The 20,335-nt window shown below is 39.7% G+C and overlaps 1 protein-coding gene across 5 annotated transcripts in view; it reads right to left on the reverse strand.

The window, feature by feature from the left end:
• Positions 1-20,335, reverse strand: part of RBM6 (RNA binding motif protein 6) — an 83,221-nt gene that overhangs the window by 14,393 nt on the left and 48,493 nt on the right. For 4 of the 5 annotated variants that reach the window (XM_018067180.1, XM_018067181.1, XM_013973591.2 and 1 more), the window contains one exon: positions 2,406-2,480. In XM_018067180.1, coding sequence (XP_017922669.1) covers positions 2,406-2,480 — 75 coding nt within the window. Of the gene's footprint in view, positions 1-2,405; positions 2,481-3,409; positions 3,520-20,335 lie in introns of those variants that run through there. The other variant, XM_013973593.2, reaches the window with a different exon arrangement.

The following is a 20,335-nucleotide window of genomic DNA, read 5'->3' on the forward strand; positions in this document are numbered from 1 at the left end:
TATATCAAAGGATACTATCAAGAAAGTAACACACAGTAACAACATATAGAATGGTAGAAAATATTTGCAAATCCCCTATCTGACCTGGGTTTGATTCCTGGGCCTGGAAGATCCCCTGGAGAATGAAATGGCAACCCATTCCAGTATTCTTGCCTGGAGGATCCCAAGGACAGAGGAGCCTGGTGGGCTATAGTCAATGGGGTCACAAGAGTCAGGCACAACTCAGTGACCTAAACCACCATATCTGATAAAGGATTAACATCCAGAATATATAAAGAACTCTTACAGCCTTTTTTTGGTGGGGGCGGGACCTTTTTTAATCTGCACAGTTTATGGCTCATAAGTTCCCTGACCAGGGGCTGAATTTGGGTTACCACAGTGAAAGTGCTGAGTCCTAACCACTGGACCACCAGGGAATTGCCAAGAAGAACTCTTACAACTTAAAAAAAAGACAAACAACCTACTTAAAAATGGGCAGAAGACCTAAATACACATTTTCCCCAAAAAGATACACAAGTGGCAACAAACACAAGAAAAGATGCTCAACATCACTAATCATTAGGGAACTGCAAATCAGTATCACGATCATGAAGATGAAATACTATTTCACACCCACTACTACTACTACTAAGTCACTTCAGTCGTGTCCGACTCTGTGCGACCCCATAGACGGCAGCCCACCAGGCTCCCCTGTCCCTGGGATTCTCAAGGCAAGAATACTGGAGTGGGTTGCCATTTCCTTCTCCAATGTATCAAACTGAAAAGTGAAAGTGAAGTCGCTCAGTCGTGTCCGACCCTCAGCGACCCCATGGACTGCAGCCTTCCAGGCTTCTCAGTCCATGGGATTTTCCGGGCAAGAGTACTGGAGTGGGGTGCCACTGCCTTCTCCATCACACCCACTAGTGGTTGTTAAACAGTTTGATGGCTACTACCAAAAAAAAAGGCAGGGGGGAGGGGCGGTTTGAGGGGGAAGAAAATAAATGTTGGCAAGGATGTGGAAAAACTGGAACCCATAAGACACTGTTGATGGGAATGTAAACTGTGCAGCTGCTTTCTGTGAAAAAAAGTTTAGCAGCTCCTCAAAGAGTTAAAACATGAAAGTACTATATGACCCAACAATTCTACTCTTGGGCATAAACCCAAAAGAACTGAACCCAAAAGAACGGCTTTCAAACAAAAACTTGTTCCTAAATATTCATGGTATTCTTATTGTCAATAGCCAAGAAATGGAGACAATGCAAATGTCCATTGCCTGATGAATAAACAAAACGTGGCATGTCCATTTATTATTCAGCCATAAAAATAAATGAAATACTGATACACACTCTAACACAGATGAACCCTGAAAACACGGTAAGTGAAAGAAGGCAGACAAAAGGTCACATAATACATGGTTCTACTTATGTGAAATGTTCAGAATAGGCACATTCACAGAGATACAAACAGAATAGTGGTTTCCAGAAACTCAATGAAAGGGGAATGGGGAATGACTGTTTAATAGATACAGGGTTTCCTTCAAGGTGAAGAAAAAGTTCTAGAATTAGTGTTGGTGATTGCACTTCACTGTGAAAGTACTGAAAGCTACTGAATTACATGCTTTAAAATGGTTAAAACAGCAAACTATTTAAAAAATAATTAAATGTCTTTCTTTCTAAATTGACAGCTTACGGTATATATCCATGAACTATTAATGCTTTGGTGAATGACAACTATATCTATTAAAATTATATTTCAAAATGTCAAGCTAATGCCATTACTTAATCTTATCAAGTTCTACAATATTTTTAGTGAATCTTGGTTCAGAAACTTTACAGACTTTTCAAACTTACTTTTGAAACTAATAGCCCGATGAAAAATGATAAAATGTATATTCACACTCATTTGCAATCAAACTGGACATCTAAAAAGAGTATAACCTAAAATCTTTAAATATATCATTCAAGAAGAATATGAAGTTAAACAGAGGACAAATAATACGTTACCTGAAGTTCTATATCCTTGGAAACCCCTGAATATCCAAAAAAAAAAAAAATTCATACCTCTCACAGATCCAGCCTCTGTATATAGATTTTTTTGAAGTATTAGTAAATCCTCTTTAACCACTCCCAGGAAAGGTAACTGGGGGTAGGCTTTAAATCAAGGGACTGTCTTTCTTTCAGTTCAAAATCAACAAAAACATGGCATATGTCCCTGGGAAAAAAGGTCTCCACCTACAGGCCTTGAAACCTCTATGGCCATAGGCAGTAGCTGGGATGACCTTGCCCTGACCTCCAGTTCATTTGAAGTGAACCAAGAAAGAACTTTGCCCTTGGCAATGTATAATGCACCAGGCAGCATTCCTGGAAACACGGAGGGACTATGACGCTGGATCCTTACTTCTAAAGAGAAGAATTCTGGGCACTCACCCACTTGCAGTACCAAAAATCCAGGCTTGGTACATACTCGAGTGTGACCTCTTTGTCATGGATCATTAGAGTTCCCTGTGAAGACAAAGACAGAGCCATCAACATTAACCCTTGGAGAAGTGAAGAGACAGGAAGGCACAAGAGAGCCTTTCCAGTCCCCCAAGCTGAAACATTTTACAAAGAGTGAGCTTATTCATGGACAAAAGGAAATGGCTGTTATAAGCCACAGTCTTGGGGCAGTGTCTGCTGGCAGAGCAAGCTTAAGCTTAGGGAAAGGGAGTGGGAGAAGGTGAGATCGGTCTTCCAGCCTTGGCTCCTGTGGGTTGGGGGCACTGTCTTTCTTTTTATATTCCTCCAGAGGTCATACAATCCCAGCAAGTCCTCCACCTGGCTAGGGAGCTAGCACACTGTCAAGAAGCAAACTCCTTCCTGCTCAGCACAGAGGCACAAGGAGCCCTCTCAATTTCCTTCTTTGCCATAGCTAACTCAAATCCCTATGGTAAGGTAGTAAGGGCTCTTCACTTTGGTGCCTGAAAACTTTCTTTTTTTTTTGCAATACTGCTGCATGGCAAAAGCACCAAAAGAAAGAGATACAACACTGAAGACAGGAATGAAAGAGGACTGTGAAAGCTTCACGGCAGGTCACATCCTTAGAGCAGAAAACTTAGTGGCTGCTGCTGGTGGTGGCGGCAGAAACGGCCGTGTCACTGCGGCTTGAGCCCTCGGAGTGAGCTGGCCGTGAGAAGTGAGGAGCAACAGCTGGCAAGTGAACACTTTGGCAAACTCTGGCACAGGAACAGGTGGGGAAAAGGGGTTCAACAAGCCTGCAGTTACAGAGCTCCTTTGCCTCTGCATTTTGGACAAGACACGAATTCTCTCACACCAAGAAAAATAAATTTTGTTTAATAAACACTAGACAGCAGATAGGTGTTAGAGCAGAGGTGAAAAAAAAAATCTCTGCCTAATGACCAGGGACCCTCACCCACACTTGCAAGTGAACTAACCGAGGATGCGACTCTGGAACTAGCCCCTGGGCTGTGTTCATTCTCCGCCCTCTAGGGTCCTCTGTGTCTCCTCAGACAGGGCTCTGAGTTATACAAGGCATTTCTTTGCAATTGCACCTCAGTTTCTTGCTTGAATCCATACATCTGTCAAATAATGCTTTACCTCTCTGCTTTTCACACCAAAAGAGTCAAGAGAAATACACAGAATAAAATTATTGTCTTGTCAAAACCAAAAAAAAAAAAAACCTGCCCGCCTACCTAGGTCTTAGAATCTGGTCTCTGAGAAACTGTTTCGTGGTTTGCTCTCAAGACCAGAGGATGATGATAACAAAAATTTGCTAACCAACTTGAAGTGCTTACTCAGAGGCAAAGACTGTGTTGTTATCTTCTTTAACCCCTAAATGATCCCATGATCATTCTCTCTACTTCACAGATGAGGAAACATGCTCAGAGAGGCAAGGACACCTAGCTTGTCAAAGGCAGAGTCAGATTAACTTCTAGGGCTGTAGGTAAGTGTCTACAGGCTACATTTGGCAACTCCTGCTCACTCTGAGGGTTAGGTAAGCTGCCCAAGGAGCCAATATAGGAAAGAGAGACAGCTGTGCAGACAAGGAGGGTCAGGGGATTATCACTCTGCCACGCCCTATCATATAGGAGGTTGGTCAAGATGGTATCCTTCCATCCAGAGGCAGTGTGTCATTTAAGTCATTTAAGAGTATGGACTCTCAGTCAAGTTCCCTAAATTTGTATCCTGCCTCTACTCCATGACCTTTAGCAAGGTCCTTAACTTCTCTGAGCTTCAGTTTCCTCTATTTGTAAAGTAGGAATAATAGTATGTATACCTTACAAGGTGGTTATCAAGATGAATTAATTCATTGCAAGTGCTTAGCATGGGATATAGTTAGGCTTAATAAGTGTATTTCTCACTTGCTTTTCAGGGGTTAATATTTCATACCCCATTTCAATCTATTGAAAGACTAAGCTTTCATAAGGGCAGGGTCACTGCCTGTCAGAACCTATATTTTTATTACAGCCTTTAGTGTTAGTTTTCAATTGCTGGACCATATCTGATCAAGCAGGCTAAATCTTGCTGGTCTTTTGTTATCAGTAGTCAGCCCACGACTTAGTACAGAAAAGGAACTTAATAAGCATTTATGGAATGAAAAAAAAAAAAGACTTGAATGCATCCAACTATGCCTGGAAGACTGGAGTACTCAGCACACAGGAGCTCTGGAGAAAGGTTCTGCTGTCATAGTGCACCTCTATATACCCATCCATAAAATATGTGGGATGCTATCTGAACAGTGAACAGTGCCTTCAGAACAAGGCATTACTGTGAATAGCAGTCTGCAAACTCTGATTTCACCACTTGGAGGCATCAGTAGATTCAGGAATTCCTAAGGCAAGGAGCACATTCTACTTCTCAGATAACAAATATGGATGGATGTTCCAGGAGCCTCTGAGGACTTTCTGCCAAGGGTAGGGAACTCCCCCTGCTAGGAGTACTCATAGAGGATCAATTGGAGATCACCTTCAACTCATGTTAAAAAGGCCATGTATAATTTTTTTTTTTTGCTGCACTGCAGAGCTTATAGGATCCTAGTTCCCTGGCCAGGGATTAAACCTGTGCCCACCGCAATGAGCACAGAGTTCTAACCACTGGACCACCAGGGAATTCCCCATGCACCATCTCTTATTTTTCAGGGTCCTCTATCTACAACTAAGATGGCCCTTTCTTTTCCACCTGCACATGGCTAGATATAAGGCTACCAGAGACCACTGCTAAGGAATACAAAACGGTTGTGAAAGCCATCACTGTTGAAAAACAGCCAATTGTTTGAATAAGGATAAACAGACACAGAACAAAGTCAAATGGTTGACTTATGATCTGATTCCCCAGTTGCTATCATATATCAGCTGCTCAGATATACCAAACACAGGCGTGACATATGCTGCACTCCCCCCATGCTTGTCAGGTCTTTTCTTCAGGTTTCATAGAGTCAAGATCCGCCAGCGTCTCCTAGGGAAACAACCTGGGGGGAGCTGGGTAAGGGTGATTTCATCACTGTTTGGTTGTCCACATTTCATTGTCTAATACCTACCATCTTCATTCACACACTAGAAATTTTATTAATCATTTGAATTAGTGGGTTGTTTATTAAGGCTCCCGAAGCAACCCCATGAAGACTGCAAGTATGACTAATCACATCTGGCTCCATCTGGTACCATCATATATTTGAAAGTAAAACCAAAGACACCCATGCCCTTTCTCAGTCGTTGGAGATTAGGCTTAAATTAGATTAAAACCTGCTTGAATCGTCCTAAACTGAAAGCCCTTACTTGACCAAGTCACACAGATGCGTTCCTAAGTGCATCTTAATGTGAAGCTGCAAGGACTGAGAGATAATCAACCTTCTGAGCAGCAAACCGAGCCCTTGCTGTCCGCCTCAGGGACCCTGGGGGCCATAATCCGTGCCTGAGGGCTGCTAAGCCCCACAAGCACGTTCCATCTCCCTTCTCCTCTGCTGCTTTTGGAGACCTGATAGCTCCGTTTTGTGACCTGTGAAAAGAACCTGGGTCAGAGAATTGAGACTCTACCTTAAGTTCTTGCAGGTTTATAACCAAGCCCAAGGATTCTTAAGGTACTAGGAGGTACAGGAGAGAATGGAAATGAAAGAACATTTCTGGCAGCAGCGCTGCGGCTTTGTTAAAGATCTCCTAAAGCGCAGTCACAGTTCTACTCTGTACTGAGACTACGGCTGCTGTGACACAACAGGTCATCCCATTCAAGAACGGATAGACAGGCAGGATCAAAGGCAGGGGGAAAGCATGTGAGCCTTGTGAATACGACTTACACTGAAAAATCAGCAAGCCCTCTTTGTAGATTTGTGCTTCTTCCAAGCACAGGATGGGAAAATCAGGTTACTGGTGGTTGAAAACTGGTACTATCAGCGATAGTAATCTTTATTCACAAAGCAATTATAGTTTACAAAGGCATTCTTCACGAATGTCACCTTGATCGATCCTTGCAAATAGGGGATATATAAAATCTATTTCCCCATGGGAAAGTATGACTGAGATACAGAGCAGTCTGTTCAGGATTATAGAGCTAGTTAGCAATATACATGGGACCAAACAGCAGGTTTTCTTTTCACCATCTTGCTTTTCTTTGTTTTTAAACTTCCAGAGTGTCAGCTAACTCTTAACACTTGACACACCACCGAGGTGGCTTCTGATGAAAAAGTGCATAAGCTACTGTCTAAAGAAATTCACAGGCAACGGCACCACAGGAATTTTTAGAGAAACTGTCACAAAGATCCTGATAGTGTTGCCGGTCCTCCAAACTGGCCTGCTCAAGGTATTCTTAATGTGCTTAAAGCACCTATGATTACTTTAGGTGCTGTGTCTAAGACAAAGTTGGCAGCTAACTAGTACTCTATAAGGAATTTCAATAACAGCAATCAAATGGACCTGCAGAAATAATAAATCAGGAGGAACAAAATGACAGGCTTAACACAGATGTACAGTCATCTCTTGATAACCATTGGAGACTGGTTCTGGGACCCCACGGATGCCACAATCCCAGGAGGCTGCAGTCTGGCACAGATGGTGTAGTAAAGCTGGCCCTCTGTGTCTACGGATGCAGACCTGTGCATGAGGAGGGCTGCTCGTATGTCACTCCCCGCAGCATAAGAGGGAAGCTTTTTGTAGAAATCTTTTGCAAAGCAGCTAGACTCATTCTTTCTGGTACAAGGATATGTAACAGCTCCAACATCTTGTAAAACTAAGTATTCTCAAAGGCCAAAACCAAAACGAGTCAGAAAGAGCAAAGGACAGGAAGGAAGGAGAGGCCGAGAATCCTGATGAAACTACACAGAATGCTCTGTGACAACCTTAGCTTGGTCCACTGACTCCAGAGTACCTTTTGCTTAGAATGGCCTTTCACCTGACAGGAGCCAACTCGCCCTCCGAGCAAGCACGAGGTGAGGTCCTGAAGGGAACTCTGCTAGAAACAGAATCGAACTTGAGGGTCCAAATAAGACTGAGGAGCAAGGAGACAATACCCTCTGGGCAGCGACTTACCTTGATATCTTTTCTTGTCCAGACGAAAGCACAACAAACATTTTCTAAAATGCTCCTTAATAACACTATTTTACTACCTGACCAATTTACCTATCATTTCCTAAAAGGAAACAATTTGTATCACAATAAAACTAAAACCTTATTTGTGTTCTCTGAAGCCATACGGCTGGACTGCGCTTCGACCAGGCTCAGCCTCAGTGGAAGTAAGGTCTCAAGATGAACTCTGCTCCAGGAACACAACACAGGTCCCAACACAGGCATTTGGTGCTGTGAATATAAACCGTCCACTCCACCACCACTCCCTGCCATTCTTCTGTGGATTTTAAAGTGAGATTCCAGTTCCTCCAGAGAATGCCTCTGTCATTGTCAAAGAAAATCAGTGATCTGCAGTTTTGGAGATGATGTCATACTTAAAAGACTTAGGAAGAAATCAACTCGTCTACCAGGAATACATGAAACTCTCCCATTCTAAGTCATCTGAGGCAAAAACGAAGAGGCAAAGTATAAACAAACAAATAAATGAAAAATCAAATAAATTAAATGATCAAAACAGCCAAAAGTCTTTTCTTTCCTTGTTAGAAGATGAGGCTTGTTACTGCCAGGCAGATGGGGCACTCAGCAAATTCCTTCACGACAAAGAAACGATTTACAAGCTCCAGCTAACAGTACTAAGAATAATCAACAACTACAAACCACTAAGATGCAAATCGTTTTTGAAGCTTTCAGTTTGTTATCATTTTGCATGGTTTAGAACAACATTTCAGCCAATATTTATAAAGACCTCAGTTAAGATTTCCCTTGTTAATCAATTATTAATTTCCAAATAGAGATATGACCTAGATCTTTGTGGAAGAGGATATCAGGTTCGAACATAGCTTACTGATGCTCAGAATTCCTTTCAGAATTCAGTCTTCCATAACCTCCATTTTATTCTTTCCTATTCGGAGATAACTACTGTTCTAGTTCCCCTGGCTCTCTCCTTCTGGGAAAAGCGGACCTTAAATTCGACATATACTCAAGCTTCATTGTCTAGGTCTCTAAACAGAGTCACTGTAGGGGGAGAAAAGGAAGTTTCTAAAATAGCTGTGGAAAACATCAAGCTTCTTATTTTATTTGCTGAATAACATTCAAACCGTTTCTCTCATTTCTTTTTCTTTCAGAGCTGAAAACTGGAGGTAGCAGGAACAGCCAAGAGAGTAAGTAGATAAAGCCCACAAGTCCTAAGACATTGCACAGGCCACACAGCTGAGCCCACCACAAAAGCCGTACAGTGTTCCCCAGGCATCCCCCAAAGAATCAGCAGCAGCTATTCTTCCGGCCTCACCAATGAAAAGAGATCGTTTCTCCTGGCTCTTTATCTCCTACCTCCCACCCAAGGACCTCAGCTCTCTTGAAAGCAGTCTCTATTAGCCTCTCTGGCTTCAATGTCCTAGGCTCAGACATTTCAGAGAACCCAGCTGACACACTTTCTGCAGAAACAGGACCCCGAGAAGATGAATAAAATACAAAGCTGCCAGATTTCTGAACACACACTGTTCAACTACAGCAAAGCAACCACCCACCATTCTTTATTTCTTAGTCAAAAAGCCACAGACCCCGTGCCACACTGACAGAAGCAACAAGACCAACAATGCAAGCGTCAAGTCAGAAGGTTCGCTGGGACAGGATCCTTCACTCTTTTAGATCTACTCCTTCTCATACACAAATAACCTAGAATTATCAAACCTCAGCCCCTAATAATAAGGGATGGCTTGTCACAAGAAGACATGCCCATGTTAAATTGGTCCATACTGAGGAAGCAACATCTGCTGAGCTGTAATATCATGGCTGCTACCACAGCAGATATGTCTAGAGGATAAGGGAATGATCTCTGCACAGGGCAGAAATCCAGGAGCTTGGGAGGAGACAAAGCCAGGAAGTCTCTAACACTATCCCAGCTAGAGGTACTATCAAGTGTTACAAAGGCACAGCCTCCGGCCATCAAGAAACCCTCCTGCTCAAACCTGTATGCTCTAGAAATCTAACACACACTTAACCTGTGGATGCTTTGAAATATTCTCAAGACCTAAGGATACACCATCTAGTATATTAAAAGGTATCCCTTTTATTTGTTTGACGATCACCAGAATAACCAAGGGAAGTGATCATATAAATAAAAATTTCTGTTTTTAAGAAAAACTGGGGGGGGGGGCATATTAAAAAGGGGAGAAGTTTGAGCAGTGTCAGGAAGCATCCTGAAGTTTCCAGCACACAGAATAGCAGGCATGTCTAGATTGTTTTAGGATAGTTCCAACTTTGTGTTTTGTCCTGTCAAAAGGCAATGCACACCAGTTTGAAGTTTAGAAGGTAGTCAACATTACAACACAGCTGGCTCCTCTCCAAAATATTTCAGTTCAGTATACTGAGATCATTTCTTCTTGTGGGAAGACTTCTAGAGTTTTACAGATTAAAAATGCCTTTAACCTTTTCCCTACTGCCTCCTCATCCCAAAAAATCCATAGCCAGAACAGGCTATGTTTTCATTATTCAAGAGCAGCTATTTCCTCACAGCAGATGAAATATGGGGGGTTCAGTAGTGAACAAAATCTAGCAATGCTCTCAAGATTATTTTTAATGATTATGTTTCAAAGCACGAGAACAACAAACAAGTATCGTTTTAAACAAATAAGGAGCATATATCTTGACCTGAAATTCTTATCAGCAGAAACACACACTGGAAAGTATTTTTTATTATTGCCAGAAGAGAAGAGAGACAAACGGAGTGAGAAAGTTTATGCTAAGAGGTCAACTGTGTGACACAGCTGACCACATATAAAACGCACTGTGAGCAGCACATGCAGTGGACAAAGCTGGATATTACCCAGAGAGGAGAGAATGATAAACCACACTTACGTGAGAGAGCCAGCAGTAAGTAAGATCAAGACATATATAGATATTGATAACATGAGCCTGGCAGAAATGCTGGTGCCTTCAGGGAGGGAGCATTCTATTTCTGCCCTTATAAATCGTACAGTTTACAAACAATAAGTCATGGAACAACTCATACAGAAAGGCTATACCCAAAGCTGCCTAGTTAAAATATGGTCTTTATCATGCTTTAACTTCTCTAGCTTCTGCATTCAAATATTAGACACTAATATCAACAGTCTATGCCACAGTGTCTATTTAGCTACTATGTCTCTATTTAGTGTTTATTTAGCTAATATTTAGTGTCTATTTAGCTACTATTTAGATACTAATATCAACAGTGTCTATTCCAGTGTCCATTTAGCTACTAGTCCTCAGTCTACGTGACATTTTAAAAAATACAAAAACAGAAGTCTACATTTTATTATTTTATTTATATATTTTATTATTGTTTAGTATTTTTATTAGTAGGATAATTTTATTATTGGGATAATTATTTTATTAGTATTTTATTATTCATAATTTTTTAATTATTAGGATAAAGTTTGAAAAAATAGGTTTCATACATGACCTAAAAGAATTTGGAATCTGGTTCTTAGCCGGGAAAATTACGAGAATCAGAGTAGCCTCCCAATGACTATTTGCTTCCTTTTTCTTGGAAGCAAATCCTTGATTTTTAACTGGGTACACGGCTGCCTGGAATAAGAATTTTCCCAACCTCCCTGCAGTTAAGTGAAGCTGTAACTAAATTCGAATAAACTGTACATAAGCAGAAATAGTACATGCAGAGTTCAGGAAGCATTCATTCTTAAAGGAATGTCCATTTTCATCCTTTCACCTTTACCACTGGTCGGCAAGTCAAGTGATGGCCAACACCCAAGGTGCCACCTTGGACAATCAGGTCGCAGCCACACGTTGAGGATGATAGGGTTACACAATGAAAAGAGCCTGAATCCCTGACGATCATACCACCCTAAGAACACCTGGATGGCTTAGATTTCGTTTATGTTAAGGAGAAATAAATCATCTCAATTTAAGCCATAGTTAATTCTAGTTTTGTGAGTTTTTTGGTGAGTTTTGTCACTTACCAAATCTAATCCTAACTGATCTAGATGCTTTTGGAGATTATCGGTGATAGGCAGAGGGAGGTATTATTCTACTCCAAAGACTAAGACTTTAAAAAAAGGTGAAAACTAGTTAAATAGTGGAACAAAAGATACAAACAGTAACAGTGAAAAAACTGCATGTTTATATTCTGCCAGGCACCAGTACTGAATCTCCATCAGTAACCTAAAGATCCTGCCGTCAGCTTCACACTCAACAAGCATTTTCACCTCTCTCTTCCCAATGCCTTCCTTTTACAGATGTTTACTTTCTGTTCAAGGTACTACTGTTTTTCTAACCTCTGAGAGGCCTCTAAATCTGTTCTCTCTTGTCCCTCTGTCCAATATCCATTGTTACCAAACGTTAAAGAGTCTTCTTTCAAGCCTGACATTTTCATTACATACCTGCTCCCACCCCCTAGTGGAAGCCATCATCTCCTCACATCTCAATTTCTGCTCCAGATTCGAACAGACTTTTTACTTTGCAGTTTCTCCCCTCTAGTCAAGTCTATATTCTATTACAAGAATTTCCCAATAGTGTCATTCCTGTGGTTCCCTTGCGTTTTTAAAGACTAAATGTAAGGCCCTTAACAACCTACTTTGCACTTTCCAAGCCCTTCCTTTCACTATTTCCTGGAGTACGACAAACAAGATGTGGTGACCTCTTTTAGAACACCAATACTATATTACTATCTGCTACCAAACATAATAGGGTAGAAACCTAACAGAAGTACCAGAATCTGGCAGGTCAAGAGGCTACTCAAGTTGGGAGGATAAGAGCCCTCTAACTGTGCAGAAACTATAAAGATCACTAAAGGCTTATGAAGAAGGAATAGTCAGAAACCCCACTTTCAGTGTGCATTACCATACAGAAACAAATATTTAGCACATTATGCGCTGCCAGTTCAGTTCAGTCATTAAGTTGTGTCCAACTGTGACCCCATGGACTGCAGCATGCCAGGCTTCCCTGACCATCACCAACTTCTGGAGCCTGCTCAAATTCATATCCATCAAGTCGGTGGTATCATCCAATCATCTCATCCTCTGTTGTCCTCTTCTCCTCCTGCCTTCAACCTTTCCCACCATCAGGGTCTTTTCCAATGAGTCAGTTCTTTGCATGACATAGCCAAAGTACTGGAGCTTCAGCTTCAGCATCAGTCCTTCCAATGAACATTCAGGACTGATTTCCTTTAGGACTGACTGGTGTGATCTCCTTGCAGTCCAAGGGACTTTCAAGAGTCTTTTCCAACAAGTTCAAAAGCATCAATTTTTCAGTGCTCAGCCTTCTGTATGGTCCAACTCTCACATCCATATATTGGAAAAACCAAAGCTTTGACTAGACGGACCTTTGTTGCCAAAGTCATGTCTCTCCTTTTTAATATGCTGTCTAGGTTGGTCATGCCTTTCCTTCCAAGGAGCAAGTGTCTTTTAATTTCATGGCTGCAGTCACCCTCTGCAGTGATTTTGGAGCCCAAGAAAATAAAGTCTATCACTGTTTCCATTGTTTCCCCATCTATTTGCCACAAAGTGATGGGACTGGATGCCACAATCTTAGTTTTCTGAATGCTGGGTTTTAAGCCAGCTTCTTCACTCTCCTCTTTCACTTTCATCAAGAGGCTCTTTAGTTCCTCTTTGTTTTCTGCCAATAAGCGTGGTGTCATCTGCAAATCTGAGGTTACTGATATTTCTCCCAACAATCTTGATTCTGAGCTCAGTACTGTCTTGAAATTACCTAAGCACATACCTGACAACACAGAGTCCCATTCATCCCAAGTACTCAAGGGACACATGAGGCACTTTCCTAGGCAAGGTACCCAAACTCATGTTCTCTGACTTAAAGAAGTCCAGCTAAGCTTAGAAATATGATAGGAATAAACTCAAATGTTTCTATGAGCTGTCTTTCTTCCAGTTCATAGTGAATTCATGCATTGGTCTGGATTCACAGTGCACAAGAATCAAGTTAAAGAAGAAGAAAGAAAAACACCTTTACTCTATATCGTTAAACTAAGATACCTCAGGAATTATTAAAGAAAAAAAAAGTTGACTCTGAGCAGGAGAACCTGTGAGGAATGAAAAGAAGAAAACTGACTGTTCAACTGCAATTTCTGGTTACGCTCAAAACCAAGTAACAAAGGCTGATCCATGCCCAAGGCAGCAAGTGCTTCAAAAACAAAACAATCCACAGTCCAAGGGAAAATTCAAAAATGGCAGTGTGAATGCCCAAGGCATCTAAGAACTGAAACTTGGTCATTGGAACTGTGAGTATTCCGTGTTTTCAATACCATACCACTCCAAAATGGAGCCTAATCCATTAGGAGAAAGCTCTTGAAAAACAACGACAACAACAAGAAGTTATAGCATTTCCACTCCTAGACATATACCCAAGAGAACTGAAATTTGTTTATACAAAAATCTGCACACAAATGTTCATTTATGACACAAATGAACTTATCTATGAAATAAAAACAGACTTACACACATAGAGAACAGACTTGTGGTTGCAGGAGCGGGGAGAGGAAGGATTTAGAGTATGAGATTAGCAGATGCAAATTACTTCATATTGAACGGATAAACAACAAGGTCCTACTGAACAGCACAGGAACTCTATTCAATACACCATAACGGCAAATAATATGAAAAAATGTATATATAACAGAATCACTTTGCTATACAATAGAAACTGACACAACACTGCAAATCAACTATATGTCCATTACACAAATTTTCTGAATCTGTGAATAATGTTATTGTGGGGAAGTTTATCCTAAGCCAGGAGTACTTTTTGTCATGAAACCACAATAATCAATTCTTTCATTGGTCCTGTATGTGAATTTGAATACTTGTTTTAATAAAAATGCTATTTGATATTTTATTTTTGAGATTATAATCCTACAATAATCACTGAAACTGTGTTAAATTTCTCTGCTTTCTTTAAAAAAAGAGTGGGGGGGGGATTCTCTTTTTTGAGAGACAATTCTGGGGAAACACCAGGTCATATTCAGGTAGTATACTTGTTTTGAACATTTCAAAAATTCTAATAGATATCCCATATATATCTACGTTAAGACTGTGTGTTAGTCACTCAGTCATGTCTGACTCTTTGCGACCCCATGGACTGTAGCCTACCAGGCCCTCGGTCCATAGGATTTTCCAAGCAAGCATACTGGAGTGGGTTGCCATTTCCTTCTCCTTATTCACCTTAAGACTAGACAGGATGAATAAGGTATCCTGTTGCTTTTCCACTTCTAGCTGTCTATGTATGTATCAGGAACCAACAATTTACAAAAGAAAAAAGTAGTAATCAAATATAAAAACATTCTATTTTACTAATAACCTAAGACAAAATTAAATCATTCCCTTCCTTGCTACACTGGTTAACATATTTAAAAAATTGTGAAATATTCCAAACACACAGAAAAGTAGATAATACAATAACAAATATTCATTCACCACTACTCAATACAAATATTTTGTTATTAACAGTTTGCCCCCACTGGGACATGGGAAAGACAGGTACTCTCAAATACTGTTGGTAAATAAATTAACAGTAATAATCTATTCAATGATATAGACTATTGTATCCAAAAACAGAAAAATAACACATTCTTCTGAAGCTCAGATGGAATATTCACTAATATAGACAGCATTCTGAGCAAAAAAAAAAACAAAAACAAAAAAACACCATAACACTTTAAAAACAGAAATCATACAATGTATGTTCTAAGATCACAACAGAATAAAACTAGAAATCAATAACAGAAAGACAGCTGTAAAATCTCCAAATATTTGGAGATTAAATAACACATTTCTAAATAACAAATAGTTCAAAGAAGAAAAATCTCTCAAGAGAACTTTTTTAAATTTGAAACTAAATGAAGCTGAAACATAACTTTTTGAAATTTGTGGGATGCAGAGACAAGAAAGCAGAAGGAAACTTATAGCACTGAATGCACATAATAGGAAAAAATGAAGATCTAAAACTTAATAATCTCAACTTCCACCTTCGAAAACTATTAAAAGAACAAGTTAAATCCAAACGAAGCAAAGGAAATAAAAATCAGCGCAGAAATCAACAATACTAAAAACAGAAAATTCATAGAGAAATATCAATGAAACCAACAGCTGGGATTTTAAAAATATCACTAAAATGGAAAAATACCTAACCAGACTAAAAATATCTAACCAGACTAAACTATTAACGTCAAAAATGAAATAGAGGCCATCAGTATTGATTTTATGGACATTAAAAGGATAACAAAGAAATATTATGAACAATTCCATGACCATAATTTGATAACCTTGATGAAAAAGGACCAATTCTTAGAAAAACACAATTTGCCAAAACTCACACAAGGTGAAAAAGACAATCTGGATAGGCCTATATCTATTAAAGAAATTATAATCTTTAATAATCTTCCCAAATTGAATGCACCAGGCTCTGATGAGTTCACTAATGAAGCCTACCAAACATTTAAGGTAATTATACTAATTTTCTATAGTCTCTTCCAGAACAGAGAAGTAGAGCAAATACCTCCTAATTCATTCTGTGCAGCAGTGTGCTGTGCTAAGTCCCTTCAGTCATGTCCAACTCTTTGTGGCCCTATGGACTGATCCTGCCAAGCTCCTCTGATCATGGGATTCTCCAGGCAAGAATACTGAAGTAGGTTGCCATGCTCTCCCTCTCCTCCAGGGGATCTTCCCAACCCAGGGATCGAACCCGCATCTCCTGCAGCTCCTACACTGCAGGCAGATTCTTAACTGCTGAGCCACCATGGAAGCCCTCTGTGCAGCAGATATCACCCTACTATTAAAACCAGACAAAGATATTACATGGAAAGAACCAGTATCGCCCATGAATGTAGATGTAAAAACTGTCAACAAAATACAAGCAAATCAAATTCAATAATGTATCACAAGAATTATATGTTGTAACCAACTGGTTACAAGTATGCAATGCAAGATTGGTTCAACTGAAAAATCAATTAACATAATCCATCATAACAGGCTTAAAAAAATATTCATATCAGCAGATGCAGAAAAAGCATTTACAAAATTTAACAGTCATTCATGATAAAAACTCTCAGAATTAGATGGGACCCTTCTCTACTTGCTAAGGAACAACAGGGGTGGAGTGAGGGTGGGGGAGAACCTTAGAGCTGGCAAATAAACTTATGGAAAGATGTTCACATCCTATGTCATTGGAGAAATACAAATTAAAATGAGTTACCACTACACAGGGCTTTCCAGATGGCTCAGTGGTAAAGAAGCCGCCTGCCAATGCAGGAGATGCCAGAGATGCAGGTTTGATCCCCTGGAAGAGGAAATGGCAACCCATTCCAATATTCTTTCCTGGAAAATCCCATGGACAGAGGAGCCGGGGGGGGCTATAATCTGTGGTGTTGCAAAGAGTTGGACATGACTGAGCGCGTGCGTGCACACACACACAGAGCCACATAGCTATTATAATGGTCAAAATCCTGAATACTGACACCACCAAATGCTGGAGAGGATAGAATTCTCATTCATTGCTAATGGGAATGCAAATGCTATAGCCATTCTAGAAGACAGTTTGGCAGTTTCTTACAAAACTAAAAATACTCTTACCATGAGATCCAGGAATTATGCTCCTTAGTATTACCCAAATGAGTTGAAAACTTATGCCATATAAAAACCTACCTACACATGGATGTATTTTATAGCAGCTTTATTCATAACTGTCAAAACTTAGAAGCAATTAAGTTGTCCTTCAATGGGTGAATGAATAAACAAGCTGTGGTACATTCAGCCAATAAAGTATTATTCAGAGCTTTAAAAAAAAAGAGCTATCAACCCACAAAAAGACATGGAGGGATCTTCAATCCATATTACTATGTGAAAGAAGCCAATGTGCAAAAAGCTACATACTATATGATCCCAACGACACAACATTCTGGGAAAAACTTTGGAGACCAAAAAAGGGATTTGTAATCTAGCAACCATTAAGGAAAGGATGAACAGGTAGAGCAAAGCAGGTTTTTAGGCCAATGAAACAACTCTGCATGATACTATAATTACTGATACATGTTGTTATACATTGATCCAACCTCACAAATGTACAGCACCAAGAGTGAACCCTCATGTAAACTATGGACTCTGAGTTGATAATGATGTATCAGTGTTGTCTCACTGATTGCAGTAAATGTACCGCGGTGGGTGGTGAGAAAGGCTGTGGGTGCAGTGGTGGAGGTCGGGTGCTCAATTTTTTGTGTGAACCTAAAACCGCTTTAAAAACAAAGTCTATTCAAAAGGAAAAAAGGAAAAATCCACTAGCTCATCTTTAAAAAAAGAAACAATTAAGAGATTACTGGAGAAGTTAATGCTCTTCATTTAACTTGCGTTTTCTACTTCTTGTACGGTGAAATGAATAACCACCACACAGAAGAGTGGGTGAGGTGGTGGAGAACTAACCTAACTTGAGAAAAAGGTATTTTGACATATACTCTCAGGCTAAAGACAAAAAAAAACCCAAAACACTCTACTCAAATATTGTATTCCACTTTTTACAGGGGTATGAATTAAAAATTCTGAAACTAATTTATGTATACTCTAGGATTGAGCAAATAAGTCAATATATTGTGGATGAGACCCAGGATTTTTCTTTGGCAAAAGGAATTACAAATAAGAATGAGGTAAAGTTAGAACAAACTCTGTAATACCAGATTGGAATTGGGAAAGATAACATGATGAAATCATGTTTTTTTAAAAAAATATATACACAGATAGATATAAAAATGCATATATGTGTATACGCCATATTTTTTAGTTCTGTTCAGTAAATAAAATAAAGGATATAGAATGGTTCATCCTTAGAGCAGAATTCTAAAAAATGTGTAAGAAATGATAGAAATAGAAAATTACCCTTAGACAAAATCTACAGTAGCAACTTTACATGCATGCGCTATTAATGGATGCCAAAATTAAGTGAAAAAGGCATGCTAAGAAATAGGATATTTATATAATCTCAAAGTATATCCTCACAAAAGTTACTAATTATAATTAATAAGTTAATTATACCTCAAATAGTAACTTTACAGTGGTGAAAGCTGCAAACACCACCTTAGTGGTCGTTAGTATCTCTAGTAATAGAACAAAATCACGTGCTATCTGATGACATATAGGAAAAGACACACATCACTCCTGGGGTATTTTTGCTGAAAATGCATAACCTGACTTTAATCACAAGAAAACAGACAAATGCAAACTGAGAAAAGTCCTACAAAATAACTGTCAGTACCTTTCTGAAGTGTCAAGGCCATGAGAGCAAAGGAAGACTAAGGAGCTGCCACAGAGAGTAAAAGGAGACGTGTGAAGTTGCTCAGTTGTGTCGGAGTCTTTGCAACCCTTTAGACTGTAGCCTGCCAGGTTCCTCGGTCCATGGGATTTTTCAGGCAAGAATACTGGAGTAGGTAGCCATTTCCTCCTCCAGGGGATCTTCCTGTCTCAGGGTTCGAACCCATGTCTCCTGTGTCTCCTGCACTGCAGGATTCTTTACCGCTGAGCCATCAGGGAAGCCCCATAAAAGGACATACCACAACTCAATACAACATGTGATCCTGGACTGCATCTCAAGCCAGAAAAATGATATTAGGGGATGACTGGCAAAATCTGAAAAGCTCTTTATATTAGATAATATTATATCTATGCTAACAATGATTTTGACGACTACACTATGAAATGTTGGAGTGAAGAGTACTGGTCTTCTACTATTTTTGTACCCCCTTTAAAGTCTGCGATTATTCCAAAATGAGAAGTCTTGAAAATAAAACATGCTTAAACAGCCTCCTACTACTAGACTATATGGAGACATATCCATTTCATTCATTAATAGGCGTACACCACCTAGTCCAGGGTCTTAGGCATAGAAGTGCTCAGTATTCACCACCCTAACCAAAGCTAAAATGAGTTGCTTCTGATATATCCAATGGGACTCCAGACAGACCAACAGCTTTCATAGCATGGTATGTCCCATTTACAATAAAATGGTATTAAAATAAAGTATATACAATATATGAATCTTTTACTTTGAAACTCTTTAACTACTTCGACATGCTGACTCCAGGTAGAAGGCTCCATGAAACCTTTCAAAATAAAGTCAAATGAAAAGTTGATCCAAAGACTTCCAATGTTTAATACACTATAACCAAGAGCTATGAAAATCAGCTCTCACATTTTAAATTATCCCTGGAAAAATGAGAGTGAAATACAATCCGTTCAAGGAATTCTCAACTTTCTGGTTTTTTGAGTAGTAACTGCTGCTTTTTGGTCTAATGCTAACTAGCATACAGTCCCTCTTTGTGTATCAGGCATCCAAATGCCAGCTCTCCTACCATATAACCCTGCAATCCCACTCCTGGGCATATATCTGGAGGAAAACATAATCTGAAAGGATATATGCACCCCAATGTTCATTGTAGCTCTGTTTACAGTAGCCAATACACAGAAGCAAGCTACATGTCCACTGACAGAGGAATGAATAAAGATGTGGTACATACACACAATGGAATATTACTCAGCCATTAAAAGGAATAAAATAATGCCATTTGCAGCAACATGGATGGACCACGAGAGTCTCCTACCAAGTGAAGTAAGTTAGAGAAGGAAAGTACACATGACATCCTTTATGTGTGGAATCTAAAAAGAAATGATACAAATGAACTTGCTTACAAAACAGAAAGAGACTCACAGACTTAGAAAAATAAGCTTATGGCTCCCCGAAGGGAAGGGATAGTTAGGGAGTTGGGGAAGGTCATGTACACATTGCTATATTCAAAATGGATAACCAATAAAGACCTAT

The sequence above is a fragment of the Capra hircus genome, chromosome 22 (assembly GCF_001704415.2).
Source record: "Capra hircus breed San Clemente chromosome 22, ASM170441v1, whole genome shotgun sequence".
NCBI lineage: Eukaryota > Metazoa > Chordata > Mammalia > Artiodactyla > Bovidae > Capra > Capra hircus.